This window comes from Sinocyclocheilus grahami, unplaced genomic scaffold, assembly GCF_001515645.1.
Source record: "Sinocyclocheilus grahami isolate Dianchi unplaced genomic scaffold, SAMN03320097.WGS_v1.1 scaffold33.1, whole genome shotgun sequence".
Lineage (NCBI taxonomy): Eukaryota > Metazoa > Chordata > Actinopteri > Cypriniformes > Cyprinidae > Sinocyclocheilus > Sinocyclocheilus grahami.
This window is the reverse complement of record NW_015505212.1, coordinates 1,254,752-1,280,519: the sequence shown is the minus strand read 5'-3', so window position 1 is coordinate 1,280,519 and position 25,768 is coordinate 1,254,752. Positions and strand designations below refer to the sequence as shown.

At 35.9% G+C, this 25,768-nt stretch overlaps 2 protein-coding genes and 1 long non-coding RNA gene across 3 annotated transcripts in view; all 3 read left to right on the top strand.

The window, feature by feature from the left end:
- The window catches only part of LOC107579938 (non-muscle caldesmon-like), a 58,366-nt gene extending 42,317 nt beyond the window's left edge, over window positions 1–16,049 (top strand). The window contains exons 10-16 of the mRNA XM_016265719.1: window positions 2,135–2,178; window positions 4,047–4,122; window positions 4,236–4,373; window positions 4,503–4,598; window positions 6,317–6,385; window positions 12,085–12,121; window positions 14,957–16,049. Coding sequence (XP_016121205.1) covers window positions 2,135–2,178; window positions 4,047–4,122; window positions 4,236–4,373; window positions 4,503–4,598; window positions 6,317–6,385; window positions 12,085–12,121; window positions 14,957–14,970 — 474 coding nt within the window. The 3' untranslated portion in view covers window positions 14,971–16,049. The remainder of the gene's footprint in view (window positions 1–2,134; window positions 2,179–4,046; window positions 4,123–4,235; window positions 4,374–4,502; window positions 4,599–6,316; window positions 6,386–12,084; window positions 12,122–14,956) is intronic.
- LOC107580002 (uncharacterized) lies at window positions 8,914–10,335 on the top strand. Its single transcript, XR_001608570.1, has 4 exons — window positions 8,914–9,089; window positions 9,229–9,297; window positions 9,571–9,614; window positions 9,721–10,335. It is a non-coding gene; the product is annotated as an uncharacterized lncRNA (long non-coding RNA).
- Window positions 16,050–16,790: 741 nt separating the features above from the next.
- On the top strand, window positions 16,791–24,142 carry LOC107581250 (troponin T, cardiac muscle isoforms-like). The gene is made up of 13 exons (XM_016266760.1): window positions 16,791–16,888; window positions 19,367–19,417; window positions 20,049–20,053; window positions 20,625–20,645; window positions 20,928–20,933; window positions 21,378–21,398; window positions 21,501–21,521; window positions 21,946–21,963; window positions 22,070–22,093; window positions 22,638–22,661; window positions 23,162–23,183; window positions 23,291–23,348; window positions 24,011–24,142. The coding sequence occupies exons 2-13, from the start codon at window positions 19,380–19,382 to the stop codon at window positions 24,140–24,142; spliced, it is 390 nt and encodes a 129-aa protein (XP_016122246.1). The 5' UTR covers window positions 16,791–16,888; window positions 19,367–19,379.
- Window positions 24,143–25,768: the final 1,626 nt, after the last annotated feature.

Here is a 25,768-nt window from a genome sequence, read left to right as displayed (position 1 = left end):
GGAAGCAGGAGGATGCTGAGAGGAAAGCCAGAGAGGAGGTGTGTTCGCTTTACGTCAATGAGTCATTTGCTGGTCAGGAATTTGTTTCGCGTAGCTTTTCTGTGAGCGAAAATCTTGATGAGGGTCCTGTCAGCAAAATTAGGTCACTTCTGTAAACACTACAATAGTATATAACCATGCTTGGATGGTTTATGGATGTTCTTTGAGAATTTAAACCTTAAAAACAGTAAATTGATCTTAATTTTGTGGCTAATCAAAGCTCTTATTTCAGTCCATAAAACAATCAAGAACTCCATTTACCATGGTAGCTTTATTCCACACAAAAAAATGCATAGCATACAGAAATATTGGGTCAATTATTCCATATTTTTGTGTAACAAAGAAAAGGCAAAGCTCATAGTGCATTGTGACAAGTTTGGTGACAGAAAACAAACAGTTCAAAAGAGAATGAATAAAATTGTTAACTGTATTTAATGCATTAACTAACATTAGCTAACAACGAGCAATACATTTGTTACAGTATTTATTAATCTTTGTTAACATTAATTAATAAAAATACAGCTGTTCATTGTTAGCCCATGTTAGCTCAGGTCTATTAAATAGCATTAATAGATGCAACTTTTGATTTTAATAATGTTAGTAAATGTTGTAATCAACATTAACTAAGACTAATAAATGCTTTAGAAGTATCTTTCATTGTTAGTTTATGTTAACTAATGTGGGTCACTAATGTTAACATATTGAACCTTATTGAAAAGTGTTACGAAAAAAGAAGGTAATTTGATGTTAGCCACTTCTGTCCTCCGAAAAGGTAATTAAGCATAAAAAACTTTCTGAATGAGATCTTTTTATGATTTTTATACATTTTATGATTTATATAATTGTAATAACAATAATGTATAGCAAACATTTTTTTATTTTTTAATAATTATTTATGTGTTTTTAGATAAGCAAGCATTATATTATATTGTTCTTGTATATATAATATAACATTTTAATTCTTGAACAAGTAATGAACCTAAAATGTATATTTTCTCTTATAAACGTAAAAAATATGCATGCACTAACTACAAGGCTATGTCTCTGACAGATCTCAATCTGATTTATTAATTAATTAATTAATATAGTAACTATGGTATTTTGGTGGAAGCTTACCATGTTTTTTTTTTGTAAGGGACATACATTTTGATCTATTTTGCAATATCTGTGCTGAAAGAAAACCCTTTCCTCCTATTCATCATGCGCAGATGATACGTTCACAGATCTGCTTTGTCATCATGTACACTGTATGTATTGCATGCTGTGTGATGTATTTGTGTGATTTAAACGCCTATTCTGTGGGTAGACAGATTAGTATGATATTAAATCGCTGTAATTTCAGCCATAATATAGGTTATGGATTATATCAAAATAACTGGCTTTGTATCACATCACTATATTGTAAATGTACTTTTTGATGCCATACATCTCATTACCAAATTCTTTTCCTGGTTCTCGCATGTTTGAATATGGGTTTCCTGCTGTCAGTGGTTTCGAAGACAGTTCTTTTTCTTCTCTTCCCTTTGGAATCCATCTTTTAACAAAAATACAAAATGGCGCAGTCGTGCTTTTGTGAGATAAAGCCGAGCTGCGCTCGTCAAGCCGTGAACTCTGGGGGGGACACAGAAAGACCATTAGACTAATAGGATTACTGTAACCACATTCTAACGGAGCCGTTTCAAGCTCGCCTGAGAATGGGGAATTTCCTGCTGAGGAGTATTTTAGGAACTCCCACATTCAGTTGAGGGGGGGAAGTGGATTTTTTTTCGAGATGCTTTTTGGGAGTGTATGTGTGTTGTCTGTGTGGTTTTTGTTGTTGCTTCACAGGAACACTTTCCCCCCTCTTAGCCATGTTGTCATATATCATAAACAGGCCACAGTTCCCACAGAGAGAGAGTGGACTGAAAAGGGCCCTGCTTTTCCTGGCCCCGTGACAGTTTCATACTGAAAAGTGCAGGCTAGTCTCTTGCCTCTCAAAATAGCCAAGTCCGACAGACAGCTCGCATCTGTGTGTGTGTGTGTGTGTGTGCGCGTTCCTCATGACCAAAGCAGTGACCTTTCTTAAATCTATCCATTGTTTGATTTCTCTTCCCAGATCGGTGAGAGGGCAGAATTTCTCAACAGATCAGCACAGAAGAGGTGATCACTTCTACTTTTACTCCCTGCAGACCTTTCATGAAAACATGTTATTCAACTTCAATGCACAAATGTGTCCAAAAGGATCCAAACAATAAGATTAATTACATCGATTAATAATCTGAAGTATATTTAGAGTACTTTCGGGTTAAGAGAATGTTCTGCTTCCAAAACAAGTTAAGCTCTTTCGACATCATTTGTGGCACGTTGTTGATAACCACAGACAATTGTTGATTCGTCCCTCAGTTTATAAAAACAAGGATACATTCAATGACATCGGAAAGCAACTGTTTACATTGTGAAAAATCCACAGGAATTCTGTTGTTAGCACATACCCATTCACCTAGAACAGCAGCAGGACTATTTAGACAGCTTTACAGCCCAAATAATTACTATTATTTAATAATATTAAAGATATTTAGCAAAAATAGGAGATACTCTGTCTATCCATCCATCCATCACCAAATGCATATATCTGAAATAACTTCTTGTTGAAGAAATATTAATATACTAAATTATTAGTGCAAATCAATCTGTATTTATCTGTCTATCAATCTGTGTGTCTGTCTGTCTGTTTATCAGTCTGTCTATTTATTTATTTATCTATCAATCTGTCTGTCTGTCTGTCTATTTATTTATCTATCAATCTGTCTGTCTGTCTGTCTGTCTATTTATTTATTTATCTATCAATCTGTCTGTCTGTCTATTTATTTATCTATCTATCTATCAATCTGTCTGTCTGTCTATCAGTCTGTCTATTTATTTATTTATCTATCTGTCTGTCTATCTATTTATCTATCTATCTATCTATCAATCTGTCTATCTATCTATCTATATCTATCTCTATCTATCTATCTATCTATCAATCTGTCTGTCTATCAGTCTGTCTATTTATGTATTTATCTATCTGTCTATATATCTATCTATCTGTCTATCTATCAATATGTCTGTCTGTCTATCAGTGTCTATTTATTTATTTATTTATTTATCTATCAATCTATCTGTCTATCTATCAATCTATCTATCTATCTATCTATCTATCAATCTGTCTGTCTGTCTATTTATCTATCTATCAGTATGTCTGTCTGTCTGTCTATCTATCTATCTGTCTCTCGTTCTGTCTGTCTATCTATCTATATATCTATTTATCTGTCTGTCTATCTATCTGTCTGTCTGTCTGTCTGTCTGTCTGTCTGTCTTTCTTCCTTTCTATCTATTTATCTGTGTCTGTCTATCTATCTGTCTGTCTGTCTGTCTGCCAATCTGTCTATTTATCTATCAATCTGTCTGTGTCTGTCAATCTGTCTATTTATTTATCTATCTATCAATCTGTCTGTCTGTCTATCTGTCAGTCTGCCTGTCTGTCCATCTATCTATCTACCTGTCTGTCTATCTATCTTTCTGTCTATCAATCTGTCTGTCTGTCTTTCTTCCTATCTATCTATCTATCTATCTATCTATCTATCTATCTATCTATCTATCTATCTATCTATCTATCTATCTATCTATCTATCTATCTATCTGTGTCTATCTATCAATCTGTCTGTCTGTCTATCTGTCAGTCTGCCTGTCTGTCTGTCTGTCTGTCTATTTATCAATCTGTCTGTCTGTCCATCTATCTATCTGTCTCTCTTTCTGTCTGTCTATCTATCTTTCTGTCTGTCTGTCTGTCTATCAATCTGTCTATCTGCTTGTCTGTCTGTCTGTCTATATATCTATCTATCTATCCGTCCGTCCGTCCGTCCGTCCGTCGCAAACTATTTGTCACACATGAACTGTTCATTCATTTTAATTTGCCATCTATAATTTTTCATTGTGAAAGTGATGCTTATAAATACCAGCATGTGCTGATGTTTGTGTGTGTGTGTCAGTTCTGTGAAGGCGTCTCACAGTCCTATGGTGTCTAAGATTGATAACCGATTAGAGCAGTACACCAGCGCAGTGCAGGTGAGTCCTACATCGTCCTCTCTCAAACTGAAAACAAGCCAAAGATAAATCTAAATTAAACACAGGACACCAGAAGACAGCACAGCATCATCTCTGCTCTTCTCTCCATTCAGAGCCACAAAGAGGTCAGATCTCCCAGATCAGCTGCCATAGATCTTCCCATGGTGACGGACGGTATTCGCAACATCAAGAGCATGTGGGAGAAGGGGAATGTCTTCAGCTCTGGTGGGAGCCCAGCGTCCACCAACAAGGTTTGTGATGTTCATTCACATTGAAGGGTGGTGAAGCAGACCCCACTTTTCCTCTTGGACCCATTTCCTGTCCAAAGTCACATTCTGAACTTTAACCTTAAAGGGAGTGTTTTGTTCCACCCCCTACAGGATGCAGCTGGGATAAAGGTGGGTGTGGCCGGCCGCATCAATGATTGGTTGAATAAAACTCCAGAGACGGGCAAGACGTCAGGAGGAAGACCCGCAGTAAGTCTTTGACTCTGTCCATCCCACTCGGGAGCTCTATGTGCATCACATCAGGGTGAGATGAGTCTTGTTATCTGGCGCCACCTAGTGGTACTGATTCAACCCAAAGGGGAAATAATACAGAGCTCTGAACTAAAACAGATGTTAAAGAAAACATTAGAAAGAGATTCATGGGAGCATTTGCGGAGTAATTTCTGATGTTTATATGTACATTTGACTATTTCTGTCATGTAATCACATAGAAGTGATTAAAGGAGTGGTTTTATTCAGGCTGTCTCTTACGTCCTGTCTGCTCCGGCATGCCTGCAATCCTTCATCGCTGATTGGCTGTTTATTTTAAAACTCTGGCTTCATTGTTCAAATATGGATGTAATATGAAAAGAAGCTATAAATATATTTAAATGCACAAATCTGTGTTAACTTAGAAAAGAGTTCTAGTGCAGCAGTTCAGAGTTTGAACATTGATATGGGAATCAAAATCTGTCCATTTAACAGCGTGACTTCTCGACTGCCACAAATACTGCCAATATTACCCTAACAAAATACAGATTTGTGCACTTTTTACTGTACCTGTTTTTTTTTTTAACTGGCCTTTGAATTTAGCCCTAATTGTGTGGTTAAAAAAAGCATTACCTTGCCAAAGCATTGACTGAGTTCTTTGATATAATGGTGTTGTTGAGTGCTCCAAACGCAAACTTTACATGCAACAGTCAGACGGTACTCTGATCCAATGGCATATAGCAATTGTCAGATTGACAGTACTCTAGCCCAATAGTTTTGGGGGAACCAGTGGGAGCGGCAATTCATTTTTCAGAGTGGCCTTTACACACACCCCTGCTTAAATGTAGTGCCAGATATGCGCTCATTGGCGCCCTCTCCAGCTGATGGCACCCTATGCCTAAAAACGGCACTGAGTTTACTCCTCATTTACACTAGCCTATAGCATTTATCATAATGGACCTTTGACCTGTTGCTTAAGTGCAAAAACTCCGGGTGCACGCTGGTCACGCTATCCTTACAGTTGTCAGTTTACTACAACTATTTAATTTAAAACTCTGTTCACTGTTTATTTTAAAACTCTGGCTTCATTGTTCAAATATGGATGTAATATGAAAAGACCCCATTTTTCCTCTTGGACCCATTTATAAAGATAATGGACAAAATTGACTTGAGCATTTTTTTAATGACACTTTTGTTGTTGTTTAATTAAGTTTTACATTTTTTTAATTATTTATTTTTATTTTTATTATTTTTTGTTACATTAAATCCTTTTTATTTAATGATTGAATTCATTAGATTAAATAATAAACTTTACAAAACATTATCATACCATATTTTCAAAATACTTCAAAATAAAACGCACTGCTTCATAATTACTATAGTTTAAATGTCATATACGTGTCATATTTGTCGAGTAGCATTGTCTTCTGTCATATGAAACGGTGCACCTCACATGTACCTTCACAGTTTTTTTGTCATTCTCTCTTTCTCTTCCACTTTTAGATTTCCCTTTGCTTCTTCCCCTGGGCTTCTTTCCTCTGCTCTCTCTTCTGCTCTCTCTCTCTCTGCCGAAGATCAGGTATGACATGCAAATATCCCTCCCCTCCTCTGCCTTTAGGACACTGGCATCCTTTATGCCATTTCTCTCAGACTGACGTGCGTGTGTGTGTGGTTACATGAGCTGAGTAGTGATATTACACCCCCTTGCCCTCCTGCAGGACCTGAAACCGGGTGACGTGACCAGCAAACGCAATCTATGGGAAAACAAGGGGTCCTCTGCTACCAAGGTAACCAAACACAATTTTTTCTCAATCAGCCCGATTCGCTTTCTCTCTCTTAGTTATTAATACACATAACATTTTTCATATGCCCATGGAGAATGAATTAATAAAGCACTTATTTGTCCAAACAACAGGCTGTGGGTTTTTATAACCCTTCAGGCATGCCATTAGGACTTTGGAGACAGTTACAGTCATAACACCCGCACTAGCATGATATCTGCAGTATAATCGCGGAGAATAACATTGCCATAACGTTGCCTGTGTGTTTTGTGTTTTAAGCATTCCCCATGCTAATTGTCTACAGATCTGACCACCTTGAGGAGGTAAATGTTATTCTATTGCACAGAAATGCACAGTGTTTGATGAGCCACACTTAATGCATTTATCACAGGATGGCTTAGGACCTGGCTTTTTTTCATTTCTTCACAGAGCTTCTCTCGCACTTTCGCTCACTGCCACGAGAGCAGGTGGTTGGTTTGCAGGAAGGAGGTGCTTTAAAGTCACCAAGAGTAACTACTGTGGCACTAATTGACTTTTCATTATGCTCCGCCCACCTCAGCTTCCATTGCTCGCTCAGACAAGTGGTCTAACGTGTCTAATAGGAATGAACTGGAGATTTTCAGGAAACAATGAGATTGTTCAGTAGAATGTGCTCATGGAAGTGGAAAAAGTGTGATACTGCAAAGCATCTGTATATGCCACTTTGTATATAACATTGCAAGTTTGCAAGTGAAAACCTTAAATAAATTATATAATTATGCAGTCATGTGAACAAAAACTATGGAGACTGTGAATCAGAATCGGTTACGACAGTAAACACAGTAAATTGAAAAGAGAAAAGCCTCTTTTATAACATTTTTGTAACAAATGTAATAGCTCACAATGGTACTGTGAACTTATTAGTCACTTGCATCTGCTATGACCTGAATCAATATGTAAATTAATTAACATTGATTTACCCTCAAGCAAATGTAGGTCAAGATTTATTTAAACATTGGGAAAAGGAAAAAATTATGGGTGGCTTGTGTCACTATTATAAGTGACTTGGCAAGTATTTTTGAAAAAAATATATATAAATATTTAAAATTAAATATATTATATTATTTAAATAAAATTAAATATATAATTTTAATATAATAAACAGGACTTCCACAGACACTTATTAAAAATGAGCAAAATCTTGTCGGATTGGTCAGCAGGGCGGAGCTTAGCGAAGGATCAATTTCATTCTCTCCTCTCTCTTCCATTCCCTCTTTTTCCCGTCACACATGGATTTAACACCCATCACCCCTTAACAAAGCACTCTGCCTATTGTGAGAAGATCTATTTTAACGCCAACATGACTGGGATCCAGTTTACCAAACACGGCGGTCGTGCACACACACAGACGCTCACACATCACGAATAGAAACCAATTTGAGTCGATCCCATCATCTGAACCTGAAAAGCCATTCCCACCTGTTTATTTTAAAACTCTGGCTTCATTGTTCAAATATGGATGTAATATGAAAAGAAGCTATAAATATATTTAAATGCACAAATCTGTGTTAACTTAGAAAAGAGTTCTAGTGCAGCAGTTCAGAGTTTGAACATTGATATGGGAATCAAAATCTGTCCATTTAACAGCGTGACTTCTCGACTGCCACAAATACTGCCAATATTACCCTAACAAAATACAGATTTGTGCACTTTTTACTGTACCTGTTTTTTTTTTTAACTGGCCTTTGAATTTAGCCCTAATTGTGTGGTTAAAAAAAGCATTACCTTGCCAAAGCATTGACTGAGTTCTTTGATATAATGGTGTTGTTGAGCGCTCCAAACGCAAACTTTACATGCAACAGTCAGACGGTACTCTGATCCAATGGCATATAGCAATTGTCAGATTGACAGTACTCTAGCCCAATAGTTTTGGGGGAACCAGTGGGAGCGGCAATTAATTTTTCAGAGTGGCCTTTACACACACCCCTGCTTAAATGTAGTGCCAGATATGCGCTCATTGGCGCCCTCTCCAGCTGATGGCACCCTATGCCTAAAAACGGCACTGAGTTTACTCCTCATTTACACTAGCCTATAGCATTTATCATAATGGACCTTTGACCTGTTGCTTAAGTGCAAAAACTCCGGGTGCACGCTGGTCACGCTATCCTTACAGTTGTCAGTTTACTACAACTATTTAATTTAAAACTCTGTTCACTGTTTATTTTAAAACTCTGGCTTCATTGTTCAAATATGGATGTAATATGAAAAGACCCCATTTTTCCTCTTGGACCCATTTATAAAGATAATGGACAAAACTGACTTGAGCATTTTTTTAATGACACTTTTGTTGTTGTTTAATTAAGTTTTACATTTTTTTAATTATTTATTTTTATTTTTATTATTTTTTGTTACATTAAATCCTTTTTATTTAATGATTGAATTCATTAGATTAAATAATAAACTTTACAAAACATTATCATACCATATTTTCAAAATACTTCAAAATAAAACGCACTGCTTCATAATTACTATAGTTTAAATGTCATATACGTGTCATATTTGTCGAGTAGCATTGTCTTCTGTCATATGAAACGGTGCACCTCACATGTACCTTCACAGTTTTTTTGTCATTCTCTCTTTCTCTTCCACTTTTAGATTTCCCTTTGCTTCTTCCCCTGGGCTTCTTTCCTCTGCTCTCTCTTCTGCTCTCTCTCTCTCTGCCGAAGATCAGGTATGACATGCAAATATCCCTCCCCTCCTCTGCCTTTAGGACACTGGCATCCTTTATGCCATTTCTCTCAGACTGACGTGCGTGTGTGTGTGGTTACATGAGCTGAGTAGTGATATTACACCCCCTTGCCCTCCTGCAGGACCTGAAACCGGGTGACGTGACCAGCAAACGCAATCTATGGGAAAACAAGGGGTCCTCTGCTACCAAGGTAACCAAACACAATTTTTTCTCAATCAGCCCGATTCGCTTTCTCTCTCTTAGTTATTAATACACATAACATTTTTCATATGCCCATGGAGAATGAATTAATAAAGCACTTATTTGTCCAAACAACAGGCTGTGGGTTTTTATAACCCTTCAGGCATGCCATTAGGACTTTGGAGACAGTTACAGTCATAACACCCGCACTAGCATGATATCTGCAGTATAATCGCGGAGAATAACATTGCCATAACGTTGCCTGTGTGTTTTGTGTTTTAAGCATTCCCCATGCTAATTGTCTACAGATCTGACCACCTTGAGGAGGTAAATGTTATTCTATTGCACAGAAATGCACAGTGTTTGATGAGCCACACTTAATGCATTTATCACAGGATGGCTTAGGACCTGGCTTTTTTTCATTTCTTCACAGAGCTTCTCTCGCACTTTCGCTCACTGCCACGAGAGCAGGTGGTTGGTTTGCAGGAAGGAGGTGCTTTAAAGTCACCAAGAGTAACTACTGTGGCACTAATTGACTTTTCATTATGCTCCGCCCACCTCAGCTTCCATTGCTCGCTCAGACAAGTGGTCTAACGTGTCTAATAGGAATGAACTGGAGATTTTCAGGAAACAATGAGATTGTTCAGTAGAATGTGCTCATGGAAGTGGAAAAAGTGTGATACTGCAAAGCATCTGTATATGCCACTTTGTATATAACATTGCAAGTTTGCAAGTGAAAACCTTAAATAAATTATATAATTATGCAGTCATGTGAACAAAAACTATGGAGACTGTGAATCAGAATCGGTTACGACAGTAAACACAGTAAATTGAAAAGAGAAAAGCCTCTTTTATAACATTTTTGTAACAAATGTAATAGCTCACAATGGTACTGTGAACTTATTAGTCACTTGCATCTGCTATGACCTGAATCAATATGTAAATTAATTAACATTGATTTACCCTCAAGCAAATGTAGGTCAAGATTTATTTAAACATTGGGAAAAGGAAAAAATTATGGGTGGCTTGTGTCACTATTATAAGTGACTTGGCAAGTATTTTTGAAAAAAATATATATAAATATTTAAAATTAAATATATTATATTATTTAAATAAAATTAAATATATAATTTTAATATAATAAACAGGACTTCCACAGACACTTATTAAAAATGAGCAAAATCTTGTCGGATTGGTCAGCAGGGCGGAGCTTAGCGAAGGATCAATTTCATTCTCTCCTCTCTCTTCCATTCCCTCTTTTTCCCGTCACACATGGATTTAACACCCATCACCCCTTAACAAAGCACTCTGCCTATTGTGAGAAGATCTATTTTAACGCCAACATGACTGGGATCCAGTTGACCAAACACGGCGGTCGTGCACACACACAGACGCTCACACATCACGAATAGAAACCAATTTGAGTCGATCCCATCATCTGAACCTGAAAAGCCATTCCCACGAGTGCTGGCCTTCATATTTTTATATCCACAGATCAAACAGATAATAATGGTAGTCATTCGGAGCGAGACTGTGAATCAGAATCGGTTACGACAGTAAACACAGTAAATTGAAAAGAGAAAAGCCTCTTTTATAACATTTTTGTAAAATGTAATAGCTCACAATGGTACTGTGAACTTATTAGTCACTTGCATCTGCTATGACCTGAATCAATATGTAAATTAATTAACATTGATTTACCCTCAAGCAAATGTAGGTCAAGATTTATTTAAACATTGGGAAAAGGAAAAAATTATGGGTGGCTTGTGTCACTATTATAAGTGACTTGGCAAGTATTTTTGAAAAAAATATATATAAATATTTAAAATTAAATATATTATATTATTTAAATAAAATTAAATATATAATTTTAATATAATAAACAGGACTTCCACAGACACTTATTAAAAATGAGCAAAATCTTGTCGGATTGGTCAGCAGGGCGGAGCTTAGCGAAGGATCAATTTCATTCTCTCCTCTCTCTTCCATTCCCTCTTTTTCCCGTCACACATGGATTTAACACCCATCACCCCTTAACAAAGCACTCTGCCTATTGTGAGAAGATCTATTTTAACGCCAACATGACTGGGATCCAGTTTACCAAACACGGCGGTCGTGCACACACACAGACGCTCACACATCACGAATAGAAACCAATTTGAGTCGATCCCATCATCTGAACCTGAAAAGCCATTCCCACGAGTGCTGGCCTTCATATTTTTATATCCACAGATCAAACAGATAATAATGGTAGTCATTCGGAGCGGGGGGCTCTTTCTTTGGAACGGGCACAATAGAATCTACTTCTGGACTGTCAGCGAGGCGTCAAGATCAGGCCAAGGCCGCGGTTAGCCACAGACTGCAGTTCTGGCCCCCATCACTTAAAAGACTGGTAAATGGTGACGTAAAAAGCCTAATGAAGGGAAATCTGTGGTCATAACCGCGCTGATGTTACCAAAGCCAGCAGTGCTGTTTGGTCAGCAGTGGAAGGAATGAGGGTTTCACTTGTATGTGAATCTGGAAAAAGAGCGCTGTATGAAACCATGCTAAGCATGTTCCTGTCATTGTACACGCAGCATGTCGGCCACAAGCACTTTCACTGATGACTTTTTGGAGCACACAGGCACAAAAGAAGTATGTTAAAATGTGAAGGCATAAGTGGAATAGCAGACGGTTGGGCTGGGAAGGGCTCAGCCACACTGATTAGCACATTAGCTTGTGTTTATGTTAATTTTATTCTTTCTCTCTGTTTCTTTTTCTCTTTCTCTCGTTTTCCATCGATTTATACCTCACCCAGGTCACAAGCAGAGGAGAGACCAAATCCGTCACCAATGGTAAGAGATGACAAAAATATTTGTGTAATGCAGTCTTCAATGTCCAATGAAAAGCAATTTGTCAATTTAAAACTGCTGCGCATTGCGACACAATCACATGCGATTAGAATGTATTTGATGTTTCATATCCATTTATGACGAGCAAGGTTTTGGACCAGTAAGATTTCAGTGGGCGGGGGCTGCCAAGTGATTTCGCCACTGAAATGGACCCTTTTCAGCGACTGTGATAATGTGTTTCCATAGTTAATACTCTTAAAACATCTTAATTTGCTCTTCTACAAATTAAGGCCTAAAACAGTCTTGAAAAGGAAAGTCCTAAATTCGTAAAGTCATGGCATTAAATGTTGCATGCATGCATGCCCTGCAGAAAATTATATCTTTCTCAGTATTTTTGTTTTGTTTTCCAATACAAATATCTAAATATTCGTAAGTCAAGATACATTTAGATGCAAATTGAACATATGAAGTCTTGTTTTCTGAGATATTGTATAATATTAAGTGAGTTAATGGTTAAAACAAGAAGAAACATCTGTCGACTGGTTATGAAAACTTGTTTCCCCTTTGTTTGAATCAAGTTGATTTTTCTGAGCACATTGGCAGATATTTTTTCTTTTTTAATTATAACTCATTTCATTTTGATCAATTTATTGTAAAACAAAACTTCTTGTGTGTTTTTATTCATCAAGTAAATGTATCTTGATTTAAGATTCAGTTTGCAAACAAGATTAAAGGAAATACTGAGGAAAACATCCCTTTTTTTGCAGCATGGTCAGAAGGTACAGTAAAATATTTAATATCAGTCTTGAAATGCAAGATGTTTAAAGTGTACCTGAACTATACTTGCAATAGTTCCACTTTAGCAAAATCAGTGATGTCAAAATGAAGTCCTGTTGTGAAGGGCAGTTTCCGCCATATTGCACAACACCCACAATCCCTCGACCAGAAATCCCTGCCAATGATAAATCATCGCTGCAGGGATGTCATTCACCGGCTGCAGCGTTTTAAAATGCCTCTTTGGCGTTGTTTTCTATTTTGAATGCCGGCCATTTGTTCCTCTAGAAGAGGACGCGGTGGCCTTCAGGCGTGCCAAGCGATTTTGGGGTAATGGGCGACTCCCCCACCCAGCTCTGCTCGTCTCAATATCAGGCCGTGGATTCTGGGCGTCTGTCAGTGCCAGCAGGGCTAAAGCTGCATGTTTGTCACATTACTGCATGGGGCGGTAGAAGATTAGCGCGCCCGCATGCCGTATAGAGATGTCATGAAAACTTAAATCCTTCCAACCACTTAAAAATGGTCGGACGCCACACATTTAAGAGATTCTTTGAGCTTTTTTTAGCTCTGGAGCACAAGAAATAAAAGGTTGTAGATCACAAATACACACAGCTAAGTGTACAAATATTTTTAATTGTCTCAAAAATGAATTGGCGTAAAGGGGTCATATGATGTTGCTAAAAAGAACATTATTTGGTGTAATGCAATGTGTATATTCGGTTTAAGGTTCAAAAAACACATTCTTTTCCACATACTGTACATTATTGTTTCTCCTCTATGCCCCGCCTTTCTGAAACGCATAGATTTTTACAAAGCTCATCGTTCTGAAAAGCGAGGTGTGCTGTGAAAAAAACTTACTTACAGTCTGTGAGTCAGAACAGCCGGCATTGTAGTCTACTCTCTGAGGATCAGGAAACAGTCCTCCATAAAATGTGCTACACACATCTGTATATATGGGTTGAACTGTTCTGGAACAGTGTTGTAAATACAACTTAACCACTGATTACTAGTCGTGTCCTTCCAAAAGAGCCAGTGGCTTGAGTGAGCGGAGGCCGGCGACTAGAGTGAGCTGAGGCTTGCGGCAACCACATGTGACAACCCCGGGCTGGACTCCGCTTCATCCACGGTGAAAGCCGTTCCGGCAATCCACAGTGTGAAGTTGATGTATTTCCTCAGTGACCAGCACGGATCAGCTCTAGGCATGACTAAGCGGACATCGTCCTCTTTTGGAAGGCCAAACAAAGTAGTTTCGCTTTCACAATGAAACACACGGCAACAACAATATTACAGCGAGAATCAAAGTTACGCCTTCTTTCTTTGCGTGAACATTTGGGCTATCTTCCCACATCGTGACGTAAACATGTGGGGGCGTGTTCGAACGAGCCGTTTTAGGTAGGCGTGGTTGACTTAACTTTTATAAAGAATATCTCTTTGGATTTGAGACTTTAGTCTTTGCAACTTTACAGATCTTCTTTATGCACCAAGAGCTTGTAACACTCAAAAGAGAAAGGAAAAATCGAAATTGCATCATATGACCCCTTTAATGAAGAACGTAACAAACACACACCATTTAACCCTTCTAAGAGACAGAATATGACCCAGATCCCATACAGAACAGACAACAATCATGTTTAAACATATTTTGTATGGTAATACAATTCCTACATTCCCTAATATTTTGTAAATTTGGATAAAATTTGACTAGAGATCTTCTTATTTCACTGGTTCTGAATTCTTGTAATGGCAAAGCTGAATTTTCAGCATCATTACTCCAGTCTTCAGTGTCACATGATCCTTAAGAACTCATTCTAATATGCTGATCAAGAAACTTTTAAATTAATATTATCAATGCTGAAAACAGTTTGCTGCTTAATATTTTTTGTGGAAACCGTGCTACTTATTTTTTCAGGATTCTTTGATCAAGAACATGTTCAAAAGAACAGCACTTATTTTGTGGATTCAAACTTTTTATTTCCAATCTTTAATTTATTAATGCGTGCATAATCCTGCATAGTACATGTTCAGTTAGTATTAAATTGTAATTTCTCTTTTGTCTTTTAACAGGAATGGGCCATTAACCTTTCAAAGACGCCAGAGAGGCAGGGACCAAGAGAATGCACAACATTCCTTTTTTTTTACTTTTAGTAATACCAAAAAAAAAGAAAAAAAAAGCATTTTATACTGCCAAGAAGATCTATGCGAGTGGACACAGTATAAAAGCGAGAAAAATAAAAAAATATATATGTATTTTATCACTGTATTCACAGGTCACCGTCTTGCACCATCATAACATAAACGCAATGCCTTTGCATGTAACTTCTGTTAAACTGAAATCAAGGCTGTGAAAACAAGCGACCAACTAATTTGTTTAGATTATATAATAATTATATAATAGCAGCCAACTCAAAACATTACGAGATCCCTTGAAAAAGAGGATGAGGAGTAGCATTCCGAATTGTCTTTTGTCAAATCCCATTTTTGAAAACATGTTAGTTACCCTTCTCATCTGTTAATTTATAGCTAAAGCAAAGCTTCACCTTGCATTTCATTCCTGTTAGCCAGTTCCAAACCGAATATGAGCACCCGTATCTGTATTTTGTACCTTTTGTCGTAACGACACTGTTTTTTTTTTTTTATTGTCTTAATAATATATGTTAGCACATAGTGTATGTTTTTGTAATTAACTATATATTTTACTGCTTGATACAAAAATGGTTTTTGCTTTTGCTCTCAATATTATTTTATATCAAAGCAAGTTTTAATTCAGCAGAAGTCCATTAAGTCATACCGTTAGCATTATTACATTATCTTTGGCCTTTTTACTTCTGGAAACACTGGTCTGAAGTTGTCTGTGACCAACTTTTTGTAAGTGTTAATCATGTGGAATAATCGGTATTGGTTTAAAAAAAAAGTTAAACCGTTGAACTCGAAAGAAAGGGAATGTGCACTTTTTGGCTTAAATCGCATATTTGATGAGTACATTTCACAGATTTTGCATATAATTCAAGACCTTGGTTAATCCAAAAATATCCAGCAAGGACAGCGAGAAGGACAAAGTCAATTCATGTTTATTGTTCAAGTTTTAATTTTTCTTATTTCTGTTGCAATCATTCATACGAAATTGCAACACAGATGTCGTCGGCTTTCAATACAGCGCTACACTCTTAAAAATAAAGGTGCTTCAAAAGGTTCTTTAAGCGATGCCATAGAAAAACCATTTTTGGTTCCACAAAGAACCATTCAGTCAAAGGTTCTTTAAAGAACCATCTCTTTCTTACCTTTTTGTAATCTGAAGAACCTTCTTTCGCCACAAAGAACCTTTTGTGAAACAGAAAGGTTCTTCAGATGTTAAAGGTTCTTTATGGAACCATTTAGACAAAAAGGTTCTTCTATGGCATCGCGAAGCACCTTTATTTTTAAGAGTGTAGTTGGCAGAACGTTCGTAATGCTGTCATTTAAACGTGTATCATTTCTGACTTCTTTTGTCAGACAAAGAATATCCAGCTCTGCCGCCGTAGCTTATCGCTCATGTCTCTAAATGTTCAAAGATCCTGTATTCTGCTTGTATTTTTTGACAATCAAGTTTTTTACTATTTGTTTCAACACTTATGTATTGTTTCAGACTAACTCTATGCAAGTCGCACCACTTTTAGTTGAAATTACCTTGTTACAAATATGACCGTTTGTAGCCAATAGTTCCATACAGAGCAAATGTTTCAACTTGTATCATTGTCTCAGTGACCACAATAAAGAGACCAATGAAAAACACCTGTGGCCGTGTGCTTCTCAATACTCCAGCAGCCATATATCACATAACTGAAATGCTTCGCTCCCTCTGACAATAGGCTCAGCTCCAGCAGCCAGTCATAGCAAAGCAGTGAGGTCACATGATCTGGCAGGTCTGTATTAGATGAGCTTTGGGTTAGTTTGAAACTGTCTGCTGCCCGGACCCTCGAGATAAGACCCCATCTCTCGTTCGTCCTAGTGAGATCTCAGGTAAGAGGTTTCAGATTTTGTCATGGCATCCAAATGAGTTACTTCATAACTAAAATCAAACAATTGCTTGCCTCCCGGATTAAACTAATTGTCCCAAGTTTCCCATAATGTGTGAATCAGGTCTAAGGATCACCCTCTTCATTACTTTGCATGGCGTAGTCTGTGCAATCATCAATGCAATGCTCGTCTTGTTCGCCAGAGGGGCTGCTGGTTTGCATGCTTGGGGTATTTGCCTTAATGCAGCTTAATACAGACTATCGATGGCAACATTCCTGCCACTGTCAGTCTGTGTAATCCAGCCTTTCAGATGGAGTACGACTGGCCCTGGTTTATTAACGTAAAACACACGTAGCTCCAAAGTGAGACGGATAATCTGCTGCAAAGATTTGGTGGATTTGGTCAGAGACGCTGCGCTCAGGCCTCTGGCTGCTGCTGCCTGCTCTCATTATCACGAGGACTCGATTCAAAATCAACCTTTATCCAAGATGATCTCTTTGCAAGAGTCATTAGTTTGAGTGCCATCAGACAAGATAGGCTGAAGACCCCAACAGCTGATGAGCTGCAAATATTGAGTGAAAATAAGACAAAAGTGGATGACCTGCTGACATTTGGAAATGTTGGAAAGGAAAAAAAATGGTGTAGGAGAAAAAAATGTTGAAAAAAAAATCACTCCGAAATTGCTAGTAAATTTCACAAAGAAATGCAAAGAAATTAAAAGTAACACTGAAATAAATGTAACATTTTTAAAGTAGAAAATGTACTACGTCAATCTTCATGTACAACTTAAAAAAAAAAAAATGTATACAGTGTATGATTTCATTGCATTAAAAGCAAATATCAAACCAAGTGGTGCGAAACTAAATTCACTTTTTAGGCTTTTTTGCAATTATTGTCAATCAGCTTGTGTTTTGGTGATTTTTAGGAGGTCAGTTCTCCTTAAAGGTGTCGTTCATTAAGTTGACTACCAACACTAAAAAAAAATTACAAAATAAAATTGTTGTAAAAAAAAAAAGGTGTAGAAACAATTTTCACTTAAATATAAGTTACAAAGAAATAAAGTAACATTGAATTAACATGAAATGTTAAAGTAGAATGGCTGAAATTGTATTTTCTTGTCAAATTAACAGTCATGTTTTATTTCCAACTAGAAGAAAAATGTTTACGGTGCATGTTCCGTTTTTTGTCTCAATTGTGAACCACCTTTACTTTGTTATAAAAAATATAATATAAAAAATAAAGGTAACACTTTACTTGAAGGGGTGTGCATAAGACTGACATGACACCTTCATAATCATGACATGACATGTCATGAATATGAAGGAGGTTTTATGCATGTTTATGATAACTGTCATTAAGTGTCATTCACTCAGTTATGTCATTTTTAATGCAAATATGACATTATTTGACCTAACCCTACCCTTACCCCTAACCATAGCCCATAACAAAGACATATCAAACAATGTCATCTTTGCATTAAAAATTACATAACTGAGCGAATGACACTTAATGACAGTTGTCATAAACATGCATAAAAAACCTTCATATTCATGATATGTGTCATGTCATAATTATGTAGGTGTCATGTCATGATTATGAAGGTGTCATGTCAGTCTTATGCGCACCCCTTCAAATAAAGTGTAACCAAAATGAAAATCATAAAAACTTAATTTATGAAATGTTTTGCTTGAAAAGCGTGCTTGTGCTATATTACTTGATATTTTGTTGCCTAATACAATGACATTCACGTAGCCTATTTTTAATTGTGACTTAGGTCTATACAATGTAAATAAAACGATGATTATTGCAGTATATTTTGCAAGAAATACTAGGCGATTTCAGTCTTTCTGCTTCAAAGGTTTATGTTTAATTTAATGCGAAACTGGTCATTTCTTTGTAATTATTTGTGAAATTTACAAGCAATTTTTGAGTGGATTTTTTACGTTTTGGGACAACTATATAATCATAATGAGTTGAATTAAATCTAGACGGGTCTTTAGCATCATTAGAAGCTGTGGAACAATGTCCTGCACAGACAATGTGCTTTAAAAATAGATGCCAAGGACACACGCGCTCTTGGTTTACACAGAGAATGAATGGCAGGCCTGGATGAGATCAGCCAAGTTCATTGTTTGGAAAAGTGTGGAGCAGCTGTTCCAAACCGTAGTTTATTACAAGCAAAAATAGCCTCCTGCACTCATTAATCACATGTTTTATAGTGTGATTTATCACGGTGGATTGTCTTCAGGACAGCGATGCTGCTTTTTCAAATCTTGTTAAACACGGTAGTGAATACAAATCCTTGTTATTGTCCAACAATGTTGAACATAAAGATTATTGCTCTCTGGGATCAGGGTCACTAGCAGAAGTTTAAAGAGGATTTGTTCTGCTGTTAATACATGCTGAAATAAATAGAAATGGAATGAATTTTAGACATGCACGTAAGGTCCCTTAATAACTTTAACTCATTTACTTTATCAGAAATCAACTAGTCATGGCTGACACGGAAAACGTCGTGGAGGAGGAAGTTCAGTACGTACGAACTCATTACTTTTTAACTGTTTTAACTCATTGTATTCTAAATGGAATACAGAATACTTCAAAGTATAGAACATTAGCCATATTCATGCAATAATCACTAACTGTGTCCTCATGGAAACTGGAGGCTGGTCCAGAGGAAGTTCTGCATGCTATTGTGCTATTTTAGACTGTGAGCGTTTCACTTTAGAATAGCTTTTGTCTTCAGCTTCATGCCCAGTGAGCACTAATATCAGTATGTGCAGAGTGACATTTTAATATCAAGTATGTCCTGCCCATGTCTGTTTCCTCTTGTCTCAGGTATCAGTCTCTTTATTCTGTCCATAACAGTTCATGAATCTAATATTTTGGTGCTTGTCTTGCATAGTAAATCAAATTTTGTAAAAATGACATTTAACGCATCATTTGGTCCATGTGATCACACAAATGGCATTAGATTCTGAATATGAACTTTATCAAAATGTCATTTACAAGCTGTTGGGTGGATCTCAATGATCTGACAAAGGTTAAAGATGATCTGTTGACTTGATTCAGCCTGAGAGTGTAACTATTTCATGTATCCTTGATTATCCAACTCAAAGTCAACTGTTTATCCTTTTCTTTTTCTCTCTTCACCATGTAATAGGGAAGGTAAGCCAGTATGTACCTACTGCTTAAAGCATCAACATTAGCCATATTCATGCAATAATCACTAACTGTGTCCTCATGGAAACTGGAGGCTGGTCCAGAGGAAGTTCTGCATGCTATTGTGCTATTTTAGACTGTGAGCGTTTCACTTTAGAATAGCTTTTGTCTTCAGCTTCATGCCCAGTGAGCACTAATATCAGTATGTGCAGAGTGACATTTTAATATCAAGTATGTCCTGCCCATGTCTGTTTCCTCTTGTCTCAGGTATCAGTCCCTTTATTCTGTCCATAACAGTTCATGAATCTAATATTTTGGTGCTTGTCTTGCATAGTAAATCAAATTTTGTAAAAATGACATTTAACGCATCATTTGGTCTATGTGATCACACAAATGGCATTAGATTCTGAATATGAACTTTATCAAAATGTCATTTACAAGCTGTTGGGTGGATCTCAATGATCTGACAAAGGTTAAAGATGATCTGTTGACTTGATTCAGCATCTTGATCATGCAAATGTTCCTCTTATGCTTCTGAATGTATTTGCTACTAATTGTTATTATGTTCACACTGTAGTGGAGGAAACGGAAGAGGAAGGTAAAACCGTGTTCGCTGTGTGTTGTGTTGCTTTTCCTGCATGAGTTTAAATTTAAGATTAACTCCAAAATATGATTAAATTAGAATTAGATAATCTTGATACCACATGTGACCTAAAACCATTAGAAAGACCAGTTTCTTCTTCCTTTATAGACTAGAGTCTTTCACATGCATGCAGTTAATTTTTTCACAGTTAATTCATTCACTTACTCATCCTCGTTTATGCTATTATTTATTTCTTCCTTCTTTCTTTCATTTATTCTATCATTCCTCCTCCTGAAGTGGAAGGTAAATTTTTCACAACATATACTATTTGTATTCGGTATTTATGCACCCATTATTTCATTGTTCACTCACTTTTTAATTGTTTTAGTGATATGATATTACACCATAGTATGGAAGGCCATTGCCACCACACAATAAAAATATAATCTCACAATTAAAATATATAAACTTAAAATAGTCACAATTCTGATTTTTTTTTTTTTATAACTAGAAAAAAAAGTCAGAATTGCAAGATATACAGTAAACTCATTAATTGCGAGGAATTTTGAGAATTTTTGGTTTTCAATCCCGTGGCAGAAACGAGCTTCCATACTTCAGCAACTTCAGCAGTATTTTGTGTAAATTCACCTTTTTAAAAAATAATAATAATTATAAACTTGCATGATATTAAAACACATTGCATTAGACTCATTTAATGTATCCAAATTAATCATTTCTCTTCAATAGTGCCGCCTCCATCAGAGGAAGGTAAAGCATCAGTCTGACCTTTATTTTGTGATTTTCTGCACATACAAATTTGCAGTTCCCAATACAAGGTGTTTAATATTTCATGTTATATTTTCATATTAGAACCAGCCCCTGAGGAGGAAGGTAAACATTCCCTCGTTTGATTTGTTAATTCAGTTATTTAAATGTTTAATGCTTAATTTTTTACTTTTTTATATTATCATAGGTACAATATCTATAGGTACAAACCACTGCAACAACACATTCTTATTTGCATGATACCAAATTCCTCAGTACTTACCATTTGAACCAAAACCTGCATTCAGGTAACTCGAGTTCATTATGAACAAACGTGGCATTCAGTTGCACATTTGTAACTGCAATTCAGTTGCCAAGAGAATTTCTTGTCATAGACTGGCAGTTGATTTCTCCAAATTTCATGTGTTTTATCCAAAAACATACATAAAAGAATATCTGTTCCTAAATGCCAGGTCTTATGTTATGGTATGTTTATAATTTCTCAAGCTACAGTCTTTATAAACTAACTGATGTGCTGTTCTTATAATAGAGCCTGTGGAAGTACAAGGTAATTATTTCAGTTTTTATTAATATCATGGTTATTTATATCTCATATACAAGTGTCTGTATATCTTCATTCTTTAACCACTTATAACTATCTCATATCTGAACAGAAGAGCCAGAACCTGAACCACAAGGTAAAGCTCCTCAGGTTTATATTCATTCATAGAATATTGATTATGAACAAATCATTTAGCATGAGTTTCGTGATATTCAGATTCTCATTCTTGGCAGCTGGTTTTGTAATATGTAATGAGTGTATAATATGATCTGTTCAATAGTAAGAAATGTCAAAATGATGTGTCCTATGATGGACGGCTCATTTTCTTGTTAATGAATTCAAACTGTGATGATCTGAATCAAAATTCTACCATTATTGCAACTGCATGATCTGTCATTGTGAAGGCTGCAGGACAGAAACTGTGTTTATTTGTAAGGTTTGTATGTCATGATGCAATATAGCAGCTAAATTCAATCGCATGTGTGATGATTGTGAGCGTCAGAACATCGGGTCGTCATATTCAGCCGAGCAGTTGTTTCTAAATCAGAACATTTCTTTAGTCCTGGATCGTTTCTTATTCCCAAATATTGTTCATTTTTCCTTCAAACATTTCAAATGTGTTTATGCAAGTAGTCTTAATGTGAAATTTTGTCTGTTCGTCTGTCTTCATCTGACTGAAGCTCCCGTGGAGGAGGAGGTCACAGGTAACTGCTTTTTAAATCACACACATATGTGACCCTGGAGCACAAAACCAGTCTTAAGTCGCTGGGCTATATTTGTAGCAATAGCCAAAAAAAAACATTGTATGGGTCAAAATGATCGATTTTTCTTTTATGCCAAAAATCATTAGGATATTAAGTAAAGATCATGTTCCATGAAGATATTGTGTAAACTGTAAATATATTAAAGCGTAATTTTTGATTAGTAATATGCATTGCTAAGAACTTCATTGGGACAACTCTAAAGGCGATTTTCTCAATATTTTGATTTTTGTTGCACCCTCAGATTCCAGATGTTCAAATAGCTGTATCTCGGCCAAATATTTCCCTATCCTAACAAATCATATGGAAAGCTTATTTATTCACTTATGACTGGTTTTATGGTCCAGGGTCACATATGGTTTGATTGATTCTCTGGGAGTCTGTAATGTACTTTGTGCGTCATATTAATAGTGATGATGTATTTTGTTTATTTTTATCCCCAGATGAGACTAAACCAAAGCCAAAGTATGTTCTTCATTGACATCTTTCTTTCTAAAGGGGTGTTTATCTCCATATATTCACATGTAAAGACTGTACACCATCGGTCCTCAGGGATAACAATTATTTTACAGATTCATGCCAAATATCAGTGCTCCAAAGATTCCTGAAGGAGAGAAGGTGGACTTTGATGTGAGTTCGGATTTGAATTACATCACTTCCTGTATTCGCTTCACAGTGTTTGGAATGGAATACTAGCATCTTGCTTACACTACATTGAATTTTGTAAACCTGCACTTTATTAATAATACATATTTTCAATAGTATGCTATATGTGATATTACACTTGTCACATGTCTTTCTTATGTGAATGTTTAATTCTGCAAGTATTATGTCCATAACTAATCTAGTGTAAAAATGTCTCAAAGGGATAATTCACCCAAAAATGAAATCCTGTCATCATTTACTCACCCTCAAGTTCCTTTCTTCTGTTGTGCAGATATTTTGAAGAATGATGGTAACCGAACAGTTGGCGGTAGCCATAGTATTTTTTCCATACTTTGAAAGTGAATGGCTACTGTAAAGTGTTTGGTTACCATCATTGAACAAAGAACTGTAAACCTTTACATGCACCCAGCGTTTCCACCATTACAGTCTTTTCGGAGTCAAAATGAGTGCATGTTGAATACCATACATTTATGCATGGTCTTCCACAATTTACAACATATGTGTGCTATACATACTATGAATCACAACAGAGCTTTATATTATTGTAAACATTGCTTTCACGTCAGTACCTCTCTGTGTGTGCGCGTGTGTGTGTGTGTGTGTGTGTGTGTGTGTGCGCGCAACAGGACATCCACAGAAAGCGTCAGGAGAAGGATTTATCTGAGCTTCAGTCTCTGATCGAGGCTCATTTCATCCAGAGGAAGAAAGATGAAGAGGAGCTGATCGCTCTGGTCAACAGAATCGTAAGTCGTTCATGAAAAATGTTTCTTTATTTATGTCGGTATCAGCTGTGGACATATTTTAATCACGAGTCATAAAGTAGATTATAAAAAAAAGACGTAAATTACTTAGTCAACATAAAATTAACTTAATTTACTTTTTTAATACACTTTTTTTGTGTGTTATTGTGAAAAATTAATTGGTTTTCCAGCCAGAAATGACAACATCCAAGCCCTATCATATAGAAATCACTTTTTCACAATTCAGGAAATTCCCAATAAATATATATTTTTGTGAGGTAAATGTCCTACCTCACACCTTTTTTTTCTTTGTAAATATTTATTTTACTCTGGAATATGTCATATGGAGTCATGTCGGAAAGATTGCATTTACGAGTTGAACGCACATGAATATCAGCAGTCGTAATTATAAGTGTGAAACTTTGGATTTTCTTTAAGCCCAGAGTTTCTGAGTTGAGAAAACATGTAATGGATGCAGCGTCTGTATTAATGCCAAATTGGTTAACATGTATTAAATTATTTTATAATTATTAGATAATTTAATAAATTATATAATAGGTTAATTAAATTATTATTTTAATAATAATTATATAATTTCACAGTCAAACTAATTTGCATACAAAATATAGTATTGTACAACTACAATAAAATACATAATTCAATTTAGAGCACCTTCTTAAATTGGATAAAAACATACACTACCGTTCAAAAGTTTGGGATCAGAACGTTTTTGAATGTTTTTACAGGAGTTTCTTCTGCTCATCAAGGCTGCATTTATTTGATCAAAAATACAGGGAAAAAATTCAATGTTGTGAAATATTATTACGATGTAAAATAAGGTTTTTCTATTTTAATATACATTAAAATCTCATTTATTCCTGTGATCAAAGCTGAATTTGCAGCATCATTACTCCAGTCTTCTGTGTCACACAATCCTTCAGAAATCACTCTGATATGCTGATTTATTATCAGTGCTGGAAACTGTTGTGTTGCTTAATTTTTTTTTGGAACCTGTGAAACCTTTTTTTCAGGATTCTTTGATGAATAAAAAGTTAAAAAGAAGAGCATTTATTTAAAATAGAAATCTTTTCTAACAATATACACTACAGTTCAAAAGTTTGGGGTCAGTCAATTTATATTCTTTCTTTTTTTTAAAGAAATTAAAACTTTTATTCAGCAAGGATGTATTAAATTTATAAGAAGTGATAGTAAAGATTTATATTGTTAGAAAAGATTTATATTTTGAATAAATACTGTTCTTTTAACTTTTTATTCATCAAAGAATCCTGAAAAAATTATCGCAGTTCCCAAAAAAATATTTAGCAGCACAACTGTCACCAATATTGATAATTCTAACAATAAATCAGCATATTAGAATGATTTCTGAAGGATCATGTGACACTTTATACTGGAGTAATGGCTGATGGAAATTCAGCTTTGCATCACAGAAGTAAATTATATTTTAAAGGATATTAAAATAGAAAACATTATTTTAGATTGTAATAACATTTTGCAAGATTACTGTTTTTTTCTGTATTTTTGATCAAATAAATGCAGCCTTGATGAGCATAAGAGACTTCTTTAAAAAACATTACAAGTCTTACTGATCCCAAACTTTTGAACGGTAGTGTAAATGAAAAAAAA

What these genes read in the sequence shown, in the direction of transcription:
- LOC107581250 (XM_016266760.1), top strand. Translation starts at nt 19,380, where the DNA reads ATGGCTGACACGGAAAACGTCGTGGAGGAGGAAGTTCA. An exon ending in GCCGCCTCCATCAGAGGAAG is followed by an intron (nt 21,399 to 21,500) that starts GTAAAGCATCAG and finishes TTTTCATATTAG; the next exon opens with AACCAGCCCCTGAGGAGGAA. An exon ending in CGTGGAGGAGGAGGTCACAG is followed by an intron (nt 22,662 to 23,161) that starts GTAACTGCTTTT and finishes TTTTATCCCCAG; the next exon opens with ATGAGACTAAACCAAAGCCA.